This window comes from Pangasianodon hypophthalmus, chromosome 5 (genome assembly GCF_027358585.1).
Source record: "Pangasianodon hypophthalmus isolate fPanHyp1 chromosome 5, fPanHyp1.pri, whole genome shotgun sequence".
NCBI lineage: Eukaryota > Metazoa > Chordata > Actinopteri > Siluriformes > Pangasiidae > Pangasianodon > Pangasianodon hypophthalmus.
The window spans coordinates 18,035,072-18,051,356 of NC_069714.1; the positions used below are offsets into that span (position 1 = coordinate 18,035,072).

The following is a 16,285-nucleotide window of genomic DNA, read 5'->3' on the forward strand; positions in this document are numbered from 1 at the left end:
AGCTGGGCAGAGTGACTGACCCGTAATCTCTCACAACAAACCACATCTTTTAGTAAGCTTAACATTTCCCTGTGTGCAAACATAATAAGGAAGTAAAGTGAACAGCAGTGATACATACAAGGGGCATAGGAAAGTTAACATAAGTCATATGAAGATCATAGTAATGCTTTAGTTAAGTATAGTTATAACGAAACTACATGTAAAAATGTGCATATTAAAAAAAAACTTTATTTATGAAAAGTCAGGGCAAAAAAAAAATCCATATGTAGTAATTAAATAATTACTATTTATTTTTTACAGAAATCTTAAATAGAAAGGCACATACATATATAATACTGCTCTACCTTCAGATTCTATAATTAAATAAATAGCTGTGGATTTTTTAATGACTAGCTAATCTGTGTAAACATGAAACCCATCTCACTGCAGGTACAAAGAAAACTATAAACCTACTTAATACCTTCAAAAAAAAAGGCACTGTAATAAAGGTGTAAACATCTATAAATATCAAATATTTCTCAGAAAAGAGCAGACATTTTGCATTATTGTACATGCTGGAAAAACAAGTTAAATACATTCAGTCATAAACAGTACTCATGAATTTTCCCTTCTGAAATAAAGGACTATCACTGAGGAGTTATTCTCATTAGGGAGAACTAAACTAAAGACATGTAAATGGTCAGAATGATGCAGATTGAAGGGTACTTCAACATAAAACAAAAAAATATATATTTGAACACAAACAGGATAAGTTTTTAGCACTTAATTATTGGCATTTCTGTCTTTTAACCTCATCTCCTCCAGATTTATTACAGTTTTTAAAAAAAAAAGAAAGAAATTAATAAGAAAAGTATACTTAAACTAGACTAAATCAAAGTTACAAACTTTCTAAGTACTCCCAAACACGTTAAACATGCGTTACATAATGCACACCTTTCCAGGGGACTGGTTAAATTTGTAGATATTCTTTATTCCACCTCCATAGCAGATACATCTTGTTCATTGTCTGATTTGTCAGCAAGGTCAGAGAGAGTGGTGGCTGGTTCTAGAGGTCCTGGTTTCTCTTTTTGGTTTTCTGCCTGATGCTCACTTGACTTCTCCTCCTCTACAGGGCCAAAGGACTCAGATTTATCCTCTGCTGAACAAACAAGACAAGTAATACAGATTAAGATTATGTAACTAAATAAAGGATAGTGTAACCTCATAATGCTAAGCATATCGTACTGGTTTAATTATATTAGCCCAACAGGAATTTTTGAACAGTCCCCATATTTCCTCAAATACAGTAAGTCAATGTTCTGTTACAATCAGCTTAAAAAGACACGCTTCTTGGGTTATTAACTTACATAAAAGGAAGATCCATCATGTACCCACTACGGGATAATCACTACAAAGTGAGTAGAGAAAGTCAAACAAACTATGCACTGTGGGACAGCATCATGAAATGATCCAAATCCTTTCAATCATACAGTAGATCTGCTCTCAGATTCAACGGCAGATCAATGTAAGATCAAGATCAAGCAGATCAAATGCCTTTAGAGACAATGAGCTAAGGGCATTTAATCACCACATGATACAATTTTCACACTGTAGGAAAAAAGGATGGGCACAAGCTTAACACAACCTGTAGACTCATTCCTTACTATAAGAACCAAAGAATTGTTTATCCAGGACAGACTATCCAAACAAGGGTGTCTGTTGTCTCATATATGCAGAAGAGGGTAGATAGCGCTTTCCTCTGAGTGTGTGATACAGCAGTTTGAAAACATGTGGCTAGTTGTTCAGTTATTAGTCTTCACCATCCCTGGTTGGCAACTGTCGTATGATATGGGAGAGCCGGCTGGTGGGTGAGAACTGGCATGTGACCCAACTGGGGAGAAACGGGGGAAAAATGTCTAATATGTGATTCCGTTTTAGAAGTCCTGGAAACACTGGGCCTCATTCATCAAGCTGGATACAAAGGGATTTATGCGCAAATCGTTTGTAGGAGCACTTACGCAAAAAAATTGGTATTCATAAAAATCTCAAATTATGAAAAATTTCTGCTTCCAAGTATGTAAATTTACTTATGGGAAGACCAACTAATGCAAAACAATTCATCGGCTTCTAATCTTATAATTTGCAATAAGCTTTGCATTTTTATATATGGCTTATGCGGTCTAGCTCAAATTGCTTATTTATTTCAAATACACAAACAAATGAAACATTTTTTAGACCCCGTCATTTCATATAGGCAAATGACAGAATTGATATTACTGGAAGAGTTGGCACATGATACCCCTAAGGAGGCAAAAGATATTTAGAGACTAGTATGATTTTTTTTTTCCTCTGAAGATGAAAGCTGGGTTATAAGTCAGTTCCATTTGCCATGGCATCTGGTCAAGTTCAAAAAGCTTTGTCATGGTTTGGGCCCCCCCAGGTAGAGAAACTGTCATTAGCAGGATTTCCTTTAATTGACTTAGTTTTAGTGTAAATTTTCTTTTGACCTCACTAATATATGGGTGGATGGACAATACTTAATTCACCTCTGTAATCTCTCACCATAGTTTGGCCATATCGGGTGCTGTGACTCCACTGGATACACTTCTAAATAATATTTTTTTATTCTCATAGAAAAGAGTCAAAAGTACTTCAAATTCTGCCTCAGAGAAATTCTTTTTTTTTTTTTTTCCTCCCATTTAGTAGCCATTTTACATTTTCTGCTCTCTGAACTTGGCCTTTTTATGGAGTTTTGTTGGTGTCACAAAACGAAAATCAGCTGTGGTGTGCATGTACCCGGTAATTTACAGGTGAGTGCTATTTATCAACATATACGTGTTTGCGAAAATTTTGTAAATTCATCATACATTTTTAGTTCGCTTGGGCTTATGCAAACATTTACATTACATTTAGGACATTTGGCAGACACCCTTATCCTGAGTGACTTACATTTATCTAATTTTTTATTTTATCTTCTCTTATCCACTGAGTTACCTTACACACAACTTTACTCAAAGATTGATGAATGAGGCCCATTCTTAGTTATAAGTATTTTAAGCCAGCTAGCAAGCAATGCAAAGCTAGCAAAGATACTGCTATAATCCCTTATACAATTTTAAGCAAGATTATTTTAATGTTCATTTCTTGGACATAAATGCACAAGTGTAAAAATTCAATATTTACAAGCCTAATATGTAGATGTTTTGCATCTATTAAATAACTATGTATAACTTCAGATATTGTTGTGACAAGATTACCAAGCAGGTAGTCTTTCGCATGAAGACTCATGCTGACTGACACTGCAGACAACCAACCACAGACCTTTTTCCTGTAGTGTGTCAGCATATATGCAAAGAAATCCCATTAATTTGCCACTTTGCTGTTTAAAAAAAAAAAAAAAAAAAAAAAAAAAAAAAAAACCCTCTTGAATAACTATTAAGAACATGATGCTATACACTTTTTTCAATCCAGTGACTTCAAAAAGGTAACTGTCGCCGAGTTTAAAATTTTGTTTTTCTGCTGAAACCTGATGCACAGACATGTGTATATACGGAAGTGCAGAGAACCAATTAGGATGCAACTTTTAGGATCTTAAAGCTTGAGATTAGAAAAGTGTAGTAAAGATAGCAGATGTGGGCAGAATGTCTACTACATAGCAGGTACCTGGGGAAGATGTGGGTGCACCTTGGTCTGTCTCCAAGGCAACAGCAGATGGTCCTAGGCTTGTCTTGCCTTCACTAAATTCAGAGAGATGTGGAGCCTGGGGGCGTGTCTTCCGAGCAGGATTCAGGAAGTAGCAGTAAGCACATCTGAATGCTGAAACAGCAGCCATAACACACTCTGCTGGTCCAAATTATCCATGGTCACATTGATATATTATGAAAATAAAGCATGCGCTTATGGACACACATATGGCAAAAAGAACATAAACAGCCTACACTTGTCTGCATATTTAATCTGTTACTGCTACTGCATTCAAAATGCTAGAGAAGGCCCAGCATTTATGAGGTCCATGATATACTGAGCTGCCAAAAGTCAGAGAGGAATAAAGATACCATGTTTGATGAAGACTGACAAATTGTTCCATGTTCCTCTAAATCTTACCAACATATTCAAATTCCTCCTTTAATGCCATGCCGTTATGAGATAGACACTGCTGGCATATTAGGGCATATCTGCAAAAGAATACAAATGTGAATTTATTAAAACAGGTCTACTTCCTCCATGGCAAGAGCAGTCAACTGCTACTTATTTTCAATGTACAAAATACCCATCCATACTTCTTAAACTAGCTTGGATGAGAATACCAATTTCTCAGTTCTGCATGCATGACCCATTACATCCATGACTGGCTAGCATGTATTGATAAAGAGCAAATTAGTCAGAAATATCAACCATTAAGAATCCATGTTAGTTAACAGAGTATGACATGAAAGATTCCTTTTAATTATCATATACACAAAGTAACTGCTTACCCAACCTCCACTGATGGCAAGAGAATTACAATTTAAAGCATTTATAGATTATCAAAAAATGTTTATTCACCTACAAAAAATCTAGAATGACAGTGACGGTCATGCAAATCACCTTAGCCTAGTTGCTAGTGGGAGTGTTGATCTTCATTTTACTGATTGCCATGGTTTCACGGGTAATGCCAGGCTAGTGAGATATCGTGCACAAACAACAGTATCGGTACAAGCTAGCTACAGAACAAAACACTGATTTGACGACAAACTAGATGTCCTCCAGCTAAAAATGAATGTCTGTGTATAAAATGACCTAAAATTTAACTAAAACAGTTATTTGCTCTTCACAGTTTCTGCCCATTTGAATGGCTTGAACGTTTTGTTGTACAGAAACAGAACAGAGGAAATTTTGAGTAAATCAAAGTTTCATTCCTGTACCAGGTGGTAAACTGGCCCAGGAACTGCAAGTAGACAGAAATATGTAGACCCAAAAAACACAGCTAATGTTTCAGTGTGTGGGAAAGAAACCTGCCAAATTGCTTCACTTCTCAGTGGCATCAAGTTAAACTTCACTCAAATTTGTTGCATCGCTCAACCAACCTATTTTGCATCACTATCAACTACTTGAAATCTCAAGCTCTCATTGAAAAAGCCATTTGGCTTTCCTGCTGCCTGTGTGAAAATGTGATTATAGAAAAAAGCTTTCAGATTCAGGATATTTACCTATTCTGAGGGCCATCACCTACTAGGTACTCAATAAGCTTGTCCAAAGCGCCTCTGTCTCGAGGGAGGACAGGCCGTGCCAGGGGTGGACCAGGAGGATGCATTCCTGTGAACACACGCAGACACGGTTACTAACAAACCAACCAAGAATATACATGCAGGTTTTCAGACCATGAACCAGTTTACAGACAGACTTGCAGTCCTCTGCAGCAGGCAGGTGGCCATGATAAATGGAAGGCAGTGACAGATTTTAATAATGACTCAGAAATAGTTCTCCCTATAGATAACTGCAAACCTGCTGTGATCCTCATCTCTAATTAATATAATTTAACATGAAGAGCGATCATAGCGAGATGACTGGTCATTTCTACCAGACTTGGCAAAGTCCCGATATCCTGCTGCTTATTAATTTACAAGCATATGGAATCGCTGTGGTGACTCTTTCGTATCAAATTGCTTTTCACTAGCAATTCCTTACAAAAATGATCTTGCTTGGATTGGTTCACCCCCAAGTACTGATGCTGATTCTCTTCCTGCATTAAGAAAAAAAAATTACATTGCCGTTACAAAGTGTCAACCATTTCTGGCAGATAATGACAAAAATAACAAGGAAGAGCAAACCAAACACTGGAAGTATGTATCTTTCAAGAATAAGAAAATACATGCTTTCGGAATGGAGTATCTAATCTTTATTTAAAATTATTGATGTGATTAAATACATGAAGAAGCATTAAAACTCAAAATAGCATGTTTGAAACTTAAACATTACCAACCAGCACTGAGAGCAGTGCTGGCATATTAGACCTTGCAGTTAGCAAATTGCCAAATATAAATTTCCATGGCGCATTAATAAACTACATTCTATTAACAGCTCTACAAACTCTAGAGACTGAAAATCCCAGAACATTAGCAGTTTCTGAAATACTGAAACCAACCAGTCCTGCACCAACAACCATGCCACGTTCAAATTCTGAAGTTTCACAGTTGCATTTCACTCTCTGAAGTTAATGTGAACACTGACTGAAGCTCTTGACCTATACTGCATGATATTAAGCATTGCACTGCTGCTACATGATTGGATAAAAACTTGAATGAGGTGTTCCTATTAAAACGGCCAATGAGTGTAGTCATATTTTAATTGAACGCAACTCAATAATATCAAGGAAAAACCCTTAACATTTATTCATAGTATGTTGACGCTGTTTCACAGATGCAGTTTCTACACTGAAACATCATGTTTTTATTACAAAGTGTAAAAACAATTTGTAAAAACAAGTGTGTATCTCTCACCCACACCAGGGGCAGGGGAGCCTGTGGGGGTAGCATTTCTCCTCAGCAGGTTATGGTGCTGGGCAGAAGAAGACAGGTTCCTCTCTGGAGGCCCACCTGGGGCTGAGATCAGGGCAGGAGGGGCAGAAGGGCCAGGAGGAGGACGTGCTGCTACTGCTAGGTTTGGAGTCACAGGAACAGGAGGGCGAGGAGTCACATGCCTCTGACGAAGCTCTGAGAAAAAAAAAAAAAAGACCAGAGTGTGTGTTTATTGAAGCAGATAATCATATCTTTTTTGCTTACAAACCAAGTATATATACACATTTGCTTCCAACCTTGACCTTGCCGAGGAGTTACAGGAGGTCCGATGGGTGTAGCATCCAGCTCCTAGAAAGAGAAAGAACTCGATTAAAAATTCTGCAATAATCCCTTATGTTAGCAGTCTGTCTATATTGCTGAAATACTTACAATCTTTTTCTTAGAATCTGGATCAAACCGCTCCAGTATCAATTTGGCATTTTTGTACGTTTCCGTCTCCATCACCTGTTCAAGCTGAACAATATATTAAACCATTCAGTCTACTGAATATAAACATAATGATTGTACTGGCACAAAACATGACATAGAAATCTAGAACAACAGAGTTTAAAAATCTCATTGACAGAAGGGGAAATTGCTTCCTAGCAATGTTTTTAAAAAAAAAAAAAAAAAAAAAAAAGGAGTACAAATGTTCTGCTAAGGCAGTTGCTTAGGGAGAAAAATCTCCTGGCAGTTTTTACATTTTGTTCTATTTAGCTTCATTTTAAAACTCATTTTAGAAAAAGAGCAAATAGTGCTAATTATTTAGATTTAATGAAAAGAATAATTACAAGATCTATTCTGATAATGGAGAGTGTAAAAATCCATCAACTGTAATTATTGAAAGTTATTAGACATGACAGCAGATGACAAGCAATTTCTCAGATTTATTTCCTCCCAGCACTAAACACTATTAATTTAAAGACAAGCCGTTGGCCAAGCATTTTACTAAGTCAAGTCTGTGCAATTACCCGCTGTCTGCATTGATTTTAGATTATTTATTTGAAGAAGAAATTTCTCTCCTTACTAAGAGCATAAGCTCAATAACTGTGCAGAGAAGGGATGCTCATGTTTTAGCATTAGCATGGTGCTAGCCTAATGTCAGAAGTAAAGCTGAATGGCCTACAAGGGCAAAGCCAGCACATTAGCATTTAAGGTTAACGCTCACATTACAGTTGCAAAGATGTCTGACATTTCTGAGAAGGTGTGCACTCTGGTTTGACCCCTCATGGAATAACTAGATTTTAAGTGTTCTACACAGGTATGAGGGTGCAACTTGCCACAAGAGCAATGGCCTCCCTGAACAAATAGACTACAATTATCATCAGAATGCACTATTCAGAAAGAATAGACAATCCAGAGGAACACTTACTATTTTCTTTTTTTCAGCTTTCAATTCTTCTAATTTTTCAACTGAAAAATAAAAAGGAGAGTTATGCTAGAAAATAAAACACAAAATGTCAAAATGATTAATGATAATGATATTTAAGAATATTTAAGATGAAAGAATAAAGTGATCATTTTACCATTTCTTTCTGTCCTTCTTGAATATAACATAATTAACAGTTTTCTCAGAAGCCATACACTGTGGATAAAAAAAAATATGACATTATAAAGATGTAAAATTAATTTAAAAATTCATCTTTTTTGCTGCAAAAACAATTACTTACGAGCAAACTATGAAGTAGACAAAAAAATAGAAACTTCAGCTTCGAGGTAACCAAATCACATCAGATCAGTCATTAAGTTAAAAGCGAAATCTAATTTAGATGTTTTACCTGACATAACCCCTGATGCAATATACTCTTGACCAACTCAAATTAGCCAGAATAAACCAAACCTCACAGCTGATCAAAACCCAACATCTATTTATTTTGCATTTGATAGTAATAGCACAAAATAAGCTATAAATAGTAAGGAGCTAATTATGAAAATACAGCTGACAGGGGCTGTAAAGCTTTAAGTAAAAGAATGCAAAACATTTATTCATATAAAAGAAAATTTAAAAGAATACTTACAGTAGTGGAAATATTAAAAAGGGTGAAGCCAATATTAGTTTCCCCATTAGCTGTTCAGGGATGTACCACATATAAACAACCATGCAGGCTAACAGGTACAGAAGGGTTGAATATAGAAGTAATCTGTACACCCATAACTTCAGCTGTTTCTGATTCTTTTCTCTGTGTTCCTCAAGGGTTTGGATATCCTGAAAAATCAAGGGGAAAAACAAAGTTTACTAAGAACCAAATAGCATTGTGCTGAATGACAATGTATAATAATAATGATAATTACAGCAATGTATAGTGTCTGATCACTCCAGTGGCCCAGCACTCTTCAGTTACAATCTAGCCTGTTCTACTGTAATATCATTTTTTCAAATGTGTCAATCATTCACAGCACACCCCGATAGCCTTGCCTGTCCCAAAAACAGTTCATAATGGATAGAGCTACATCAGGATTTTTCATGAAGTTGATTTGCGACAAAGTACATCATTAAAAGCGCTTGCAATGAATACTTGAATTTAACACAATATAATCACTGAAACATGAAGAGTTATAAAAATGAACAGTAAACAGAAAATGTAACACTCTGTCTATTTGAACAGTGGACACCATGTTGTGACTATTCAGAGTATGGGGTCCTTAGCCTAGAATATATGTTAGGTAAAGAAAAGAAAACAGAGTAATCTAATTTACCAATTAATTTCCTAATTGCCTGAAACACATATGCCAACATACTGAACCCCATGCTGGAAGCAGAACTACAAAGGCATTTAGGTGAAGTTATCCTATTATTCAATTTCTAACATGTTAAGTAATATTGCATGAGCAATTGTGCGGTTATACTGAACATCAGCACGGCTGTGATTATAATGTGCTACAAATTATAGCTGTGCCGATATCCAGTATAATCTCATGATTGCGAGTGCAATATTACTTTTATACAACAGTTCTATAAACAAGAAATTAATATAGAGTAACTGACATTTCGAACACATTATAGTCGAATGTTATGTTTATTTTTGCTCTGCTAGCTGAAATAGATCCCAAAGAAGCTACACTTACGTTATAGCCCATTAGCTAGCTGGGTAGCAGGGTCACATTGATTTGTACATTACCGTTAAAAGGTGCTTCCAGTGAAACTGGCTTCCCTCCTTCCTTTTTTTTTTTAAATCTTCATCTGGGAAGCTTTCATATTTTCATTCAAAAGTTATATTTCTGAAAAGTATCATTTGCCATGTCACAAACACTACTAGTAACCGTTTCCGAACTTGGAAGTGGGATTTTACATGACCAACACTGGAGTGATACAAATAGTGAAATGTCCCAGTGTGGTTATACTAAACATAAGCACTGTGGGAACGCCGCTCAACCAATCAAATTAGCGGACTAGAACTAACTGCTGTATAATATAACTTGAGCTTTTCAGTGGAGTATGACTTTAATCTGGACCATGAGCAGTTTAGTCAACTGAACTGCTCATTCAAAGGGTCTTTCTTGGTGAGCCAATTCTCAAGGACCATCGTAAGTGGTTTTAAATAACCTCATTCCAAAAATATCCAAGAATGATCCCAATGAACCTGAGCCAAGGAGTGCTCTAAAGAGAGCAAAGGCATATACAGTAACACGTGTCTGACAGTCTAATAATAAGTCTGATTCTGCCAATGTCTCTGGTCTACTGAAGTCAACTGTATAGTGCTGCCAACTCAAAACTACCTCCATGTTGAAAAATGTGTTTTTTACACCAATTTTTTATGCTATTCGCATAATCCATAAGGATAAATATGGTATCAGTGAGATTGGATATCAGTAACAGTAATGAGCTCTGTGGGCTTAGAAGCAGATTACTTCTTACCTTATCAAGCCCCTCCAATACCTCCACAGTTGTTGGCTTGGTCTGAAAGACAAGTCGTACGATTATGCAAAATATATATAAATGCAAAAGGAAGTCACACATTTCACCAAAAATTTACTTCTGGCAGATAGACTAGACAAATTGCTTTAAAGGCCAGTTGCGCGCTCACTTGGTAGTTCTCTTACAGTTCACATAGACATTCTGCAGAATGTTAACTAGCTACTGGATACATAGACATTTTTCAAGCAAGCCTAAAATACCCTAAAATATTTTTCCAAATGTAATGATGAAGAACTTGTGATATGCCTAAATGGTATTCATTAATCAAACAAGAAACAGTAAGCTTTTACATAGTACATACCCTCCAACGAGAAACCAAAGCTCCCATCTTGAGGAGTAGATTCACACTTCTACTCTCTTGGTGTACTCCTGTTAAACAGCTGAAAAAACTTCACCACCTACCAAAAAAGCAGAAGTTACCAGTTGGTGTTTCAGTCTGAAAAATGCACTCAATATATAAGCTGGAGACAAGCTTGCAACAGGAGGGCATAATACAAGAAAACTTGTCATCAGAAACATTTAGAATGATTTATCATTAACTTCACTACTATTGCACCATTTTCAAGTCCCAAAATACCAGTGTAATCAGGAGCTGTTGAGCTGTAAACCTGACAACCTGATACCCCTCTATATCTCTATTTTAAACTTCAGGGCATACGAGTGATAAGTAAGCTGCTAACCTAAACAACACCTACAGGATCAGCCAAGAATAAGGGTTGTCTAGTTAAGTAGGCCATGGTCAACTGAACAAATATATTTTGATAAGGTAAAACACTATATTTAAACCACCAAGAAAATTAGCTCCTTTTTGTATGTGTACTGTTAGAGCCATTCGGCAGAGTTCCACCTAAGCCCTGGGTCTAATTTCTGGGTCTAAGCCCCGGGTCTCCCTGCCCATTCATCATTTCATTACTCTTCAACATAAAATCTCAAGCTGCAACACGAGAAGAACTCATCTGATGATGATGATGATGATGATGATGGTGAAATAAACATATAAACCATGATGATCTTGAAATAAACAAGCCAGTGGATAAAAAGATTTCGTTTTTAAAGTAACGAAAACATTGTGTTCTAAAACGATATTAAATTTAAAAAAAAACTTAGCAGTACGTATACATGTAATCAAGGTCACCACGTTTTCAAGCTCTGCTAAATAATCTAACATAACGGCATGTTAAGTTAACTATCTGTCTAAACTAAGCCAACTAACCTTGTGCACTGTACGAGCTAAACTAGGAAGCTTAACTAGTAAACATGACACAAAGTAGCCTAACGGCGATAACTTTTACAGTCCTGCAACAAGACAGCAAACTCTGCTATGTATCACAGCGAGAAGTACCGAAATAACGGAAAAAGGATATTTTTGGTACTTTACCGCACAAACATCAGCCGAAGGTAAGAAGGGTAACTTGTTTAATAAACGTCACCGTATACCCATAATTCCCTGCGGTAGACTTCTGCGTCGTTTGGGTCGTCACGTGATATTAACTTCCACAAAGGGCGGGAAAACAAAGCGTTGTGGTGGGCGTCGTTTCTTTATAAGAAGTGATATTAAAGCTACAGTGTGTGAGTTTTTTTTTTTTATATATATATATATTAAAAAAAAAAAAAAAAAAAAAAAAAACATGATTATTGTGTCAGAGAAGAAACATTACTTTATAAGTTGATGTTCCTGAGCTGCTGTTGGTTACCCTGCTGAAAAGAAACAGCTGCCAGCTAGTCAAACTGGGAGACCATCTTTGCCAGCAGGTAAGTTTTGCAGAAACAGTTTTGGAATTATTGCTGCTAATGTCACATGGTAGCCAAGTTATTGTTATGTTTCAAATAACACAACAGTTGGTAATTAGAAAATCTCATTTACTGATCAAATTTGTCAATTAATTAATAAGAATCCTGGAAAATAGATTACCAGCTGGTAAAGATGGGCTACTAGTTCAACCAGCTTGGCTGTTTTTCTAGCACCTGATTGCTTGTCCTACCAAGCTATATTTTTCAGAAGGAAGTTCATAGTCGGTGCAGTGTGAGGGGTGTCAGGTCAGAAATCTGTCCTCATACATCATACGCCAGCTCAGGTATGTCGAATGCCATGACGCCCCAGCTGAAAGAAGTCCAGCTACATGGTGACTGGCAGAAGCCACAGCCAATCAGAAGAGAAAGTGAGAGCATGTGAGAATATAAGAATGTCAACAAACACACACGAGAGAGTGAAAAAGTCTGATAATATACTTTAAGAAGAAAATTGGTGTGGTGGAGTTTTGGCTTTTTTTTTTCTTGCTGAACAGGTAAGGCATTTATCTGTTCTCTAATTTGATGGAAAGCTATTTGATTTTTTTATTTTATTTATTTTATCTTAACTGGTTTTATCTGGCACGGTAACATAAGCTGGCTAGTCGGTATCCAAATTATTTTTGGTGTGTTTTTCTGTACTTTATGCTTTTAAAACTGATATACCTGTCAGTAATGTGATCGAGGTTTTGCTGAACTCTTATCAAATGTGCATTAGCATACTTGCAGCCATCAGATTACTGCTCATGGTGTAGATCACAGTACAATGCTATATTTCACCATTGCCTCACAAAAATAATTGCCTCTAAATACTAAGGAAGTCTGTAATCCAGTTTGCAACATTGAGCCTTAACACCTACTATGCACCTACAAGTAAGGAGATGGTTGTCTAAAGGATGCTGTCTTTAAATCAAAGGTGCAATTTTAGGTGACTGCACCATCTGCATAGTCTAGTAGTATTTTCTTAATGTTGCTGTGCAGTTAAATATGTATACCTCCTAGAACATCTCAGCAAGGATGAAACTTGTGACTTCCCATTAGATCTATGCTGAAGCTGGATTCCTGCAGATTGTTAATGATGCTAGCGTACATAACAAGTCAGCTTTCTTGAAATCTGTGCATTCAGTGACCACAGTACTGCTGTGCCATATACACATCTACAAACCTGTGATTTCAAGCCATGCCTGGCATTATAGGCTATTTATAAGAGTTTTGTGTGCAGTGTTGCGCGGCATTCATTCCAGAAAAGGTAACCTGAAATGGGGACTGGTGCAAGTTTTTTTTTTTTAATTTTCAAGGAACATCATTTAGTACTGTTTGCCTTTATAGTATACAGTTGTAGAAGAGTAATGATCAATAATCACATTATGCAGTGTCACTCAGAAGAGGATATGTTCCCTTTTGTGTCTGGTTCCGCTCAAGGTTTCTTTCCCATATCTTCTCAGAGAGTTTTTCCTTGCCACTCTCACCTCTGCCTTGCTCATTAGGGATCAAACATCTACATCTGGATTTCTGTAAAGCTGGTATGTGACAATGTCTATTGTTAGAAGCGCTGTACAAATAACAATGAGTTGAATTGAATTTTAAATAATTATGGCATTAATCATTAACGCATGGGACCCATCTGACAGATTTTTGCTTCATAATCAATGTGCTTTGCATTATCATTACAAGAACTCTTATCATAAATCATGACTTCTCTAAGTTTAACCCTAAATCCTCATCATGGGTAGGTTTCAGTGTTAATGTGATCGGAGTGCTAAACGAACCTTTTGTTGTGGTGGCACTGCTGATGGTTCTACCAAAGGTCAAGCAAAGGCATGTCCTCTTACAGTGTGGACATGTGATGCTGTTGCTTTGGATAAAGTGCAGGAGACGGTGCAAAATAATTAAAGTATATGTATTTTATAGAGCGTGTGATATCAATATATGAAAACATATAGCACGCATTGAAGTCACAATTATCAGTGTCAGGAAATGAAATATAGAAATGAAATCTGTATGCTAGTAACAGTAATATTTGTTTGTTATATTAATATCAGTGTATTGATACACTATATATCTATACACTATATATACAGTGTATATGCGCGTGTGTGTGTGTGTGTGTGTATGTATATATGTGTGTATATGTATATGTATATATATATATATATATATATATATATATATATATATATATATATATATATATATATATATATATATATATAATTGTGCAAAACAAATCAGTGTCATTAGTTTCAAATCACAAATGAGTTACGGTAGTTTCATTTGATTTTTGAGTTAGTTATGAGTTGAGGTTTAGTGCACTGTAACCTTTCTTTCAGCAAGGGACTTGCACTGAAATATAATGTGTTTTTCATTCTGTTTGTATGTTTGTGTGAATACTATGCCATGCTAAAACATTCATTATCCTTTGACAAAAAAGAAAACACTAAGATCCTCAAAATAACTTAACAACAGTGCCACATAAAGAAGTGAAACATAAACAAAATTAATAATAACAGTATGCATAATAAATAACAGATTTTCCATTTGCTTAATTGCTGTTTTTTTTTGGCCAGTGTAAACAAACCTTTGTTTAAATTGTGAATCCAAAGTAACAGTTTACACTCTCATTTACTGGACAAAATTACTGATACCAATATTAAAGACCTAATATATTAATGCCTCTGATAAACAACTTACTTGGCAAGAGGCATGGACTTCACTTGTTTGTTTTTGTTGTTGTTGTGTCTCTTTTGTATCCTCTTTAATTTTAATTACATTTTTTATTTTCTTTAGTTATATTTAAATGGCACTTCTTTAATTCTATTACTTTTACATCCTGGCAAATGCACCAGGATTAGAGCACTGTGGAAGGATAAGAAGGCTAGTAACTGTATGCGATTAAATTTTGAGGTGATATCAGTTCCTGCTCTTATGCCAAAAGCCGTTGCTATATGTAAGAAGCAGGGTATGTTACTGTTTTCCCGTTTATGTACTTACTCTTTGTGCAAGGTCATCACACGTTTCCCTTTTCTGTGTTTCACACATACCATCTGATTTAGAAAATAACATCTTTATTTTGTTCTGTATGATAAATATTTTTCCTATTTTTTTTGTAAATTTTGTAAAATTGTTTATGCTTACATACATTACCTTGCATTTTCAACAGAATGGTGGTGTTAGTAGTCCAAAAAGGTGTATATTTATATGGGTGCATTTGCTGATGAATAGATCAGTTGACCAATAGAAATTATGTCCTGTCAATCAAATCTTTGGTGGCATGGTAGCTTTGCTACTAACTGAGCTCACGTTATTGTCTGTGTGGAGTTTTGTATGTTGACCTCATGTCTACATGGGTTTCCTCTGGGTCCAGGATCTATCCCTGCAGATTCAAGGGCTCACTTACTAACAGACCAATACAGCTGGTGTGAGTGGACATTGTGCAAAAGTTAACAGACAAAAGGTGTGAAGAGGAATGGGATAAAGTAAAAAACACTGTCTTTTTGAGGGTTGCCAAAAAAGAGAGCCACTTCAGCTCACTGCCCTTAGTATAGCTGAAGTTGGCACAAGCACCACGCCCCATTCACACCTGAGCGGAGTGGTGGCTTACTGTTTGTGGACCTGCCTCAAATTGCATTATAGGTGAGGCTGACTTTCACAGCAGAAAGCTGCCTCAAATGTTAAGAGCATACACTATCTGCTTCCACCTCTGCAGAAGAATGAACCCCTTTTCACTCAGCCAGCAAATCCATTCTGGTCTTCTAGATACTGTATGCCAGAAATCCCACCCAGTTTTGTTTTTGAATGTAATGTAACTGAGTATGTGTGAGTTTAAGTACAGTTTAAGTGAGCTAAATTTACTTTGTTTATACATTATCTGCACTGAAAAAAATGTTGGAGTGAGATTTACTCAAGCATGGTAAGAATTTCCACTCATAAACTCTTAGTAAATGTAGTGTATTTTAAGTAAGGTTTACATGGCACTAAGGATTATTTTCATTAAAAAATGTAAATAAATTTAACTCTGTTTTTCTTTTTATTTAAAGTACATTTTACTCAAACTTGAATTAAATTG

General features: G+C 36.0%; 1 protein-coding gene across 7 annotated transcripts; it reads right to left on the bottom strand.

Moving 5' to 3' along the window:
* Positions 1-266: 266 nt before the first annotated feature.
* On the bottom strand, positions 267-11,927 carry lnpa (limb and neural patterns a). Of its 7 annotated transcripts, none has more exons than XM_034304793.2 (13): positions 11,810-11,927; positions 10,733-10,829; positions 10,372-10,413; positions 8,534-8,721; positions 8,042-8,100; positions 7,888-7,928; positions 6,906-6,989; positions 6,779-6,824; positions 6,459-6,671; positions 5,169-5,274; positions 4,084-4,154; positions 3,643-3,819; positions 267-1,138 (listed from the first exon to the last, which is right to left on the bottom strand). In XM_034304793.2, the coding sequence occupies exons 2-13, from the start codon at positions 10,757-10,759 to the stop codon at positions 969-971; spliced, it is 1,224 nt and encodes a 407-aa protein (XP_034160684.1). In that variant the 5' UTR covers positions 10,760-10,829; positions 11,810-11,927; the 3' UTR covers positions 267-968. The 7 variants fall into 7 exon arrangements, with proteins under 7 accessions (XP_034160684.1, XP_053090443.1, XP_026768783.2 ...); XM_053234468.1 differs by having other exon boundaries at positions 267-1,135; positions 3,643-3,795; positions 6,773-6,824; XM_026912982.3 differs by having other exon boundaries at positions 3,643-3,795; positions 6,773-6,824.
* Positions 11,928-16,285: the final 4,358 nt, after the last annotated feature.

Coding starts and splice junctions, on each gene's coding strand:
- lnpa (XM_034304789.2), bottom strand. CDS start 10,759: ATGGGAGCTTTGGTTTCTCGTTGGAGG. Junction 6,672..6,772: donor AACTCCTCGGCAAGGTCAAG/GTTGGAAGCAAA, acceptor TTTTTTTCTCAG/AGCTTCGTCAGAGGCATGTG. Junction 3,820..4,083: donor GGAGGAATTTGAATATGTTG/GTAAGATTTAGA, acceptor TTGGACCAGCAG/AGTGTGTTATGGCTGCTGTT.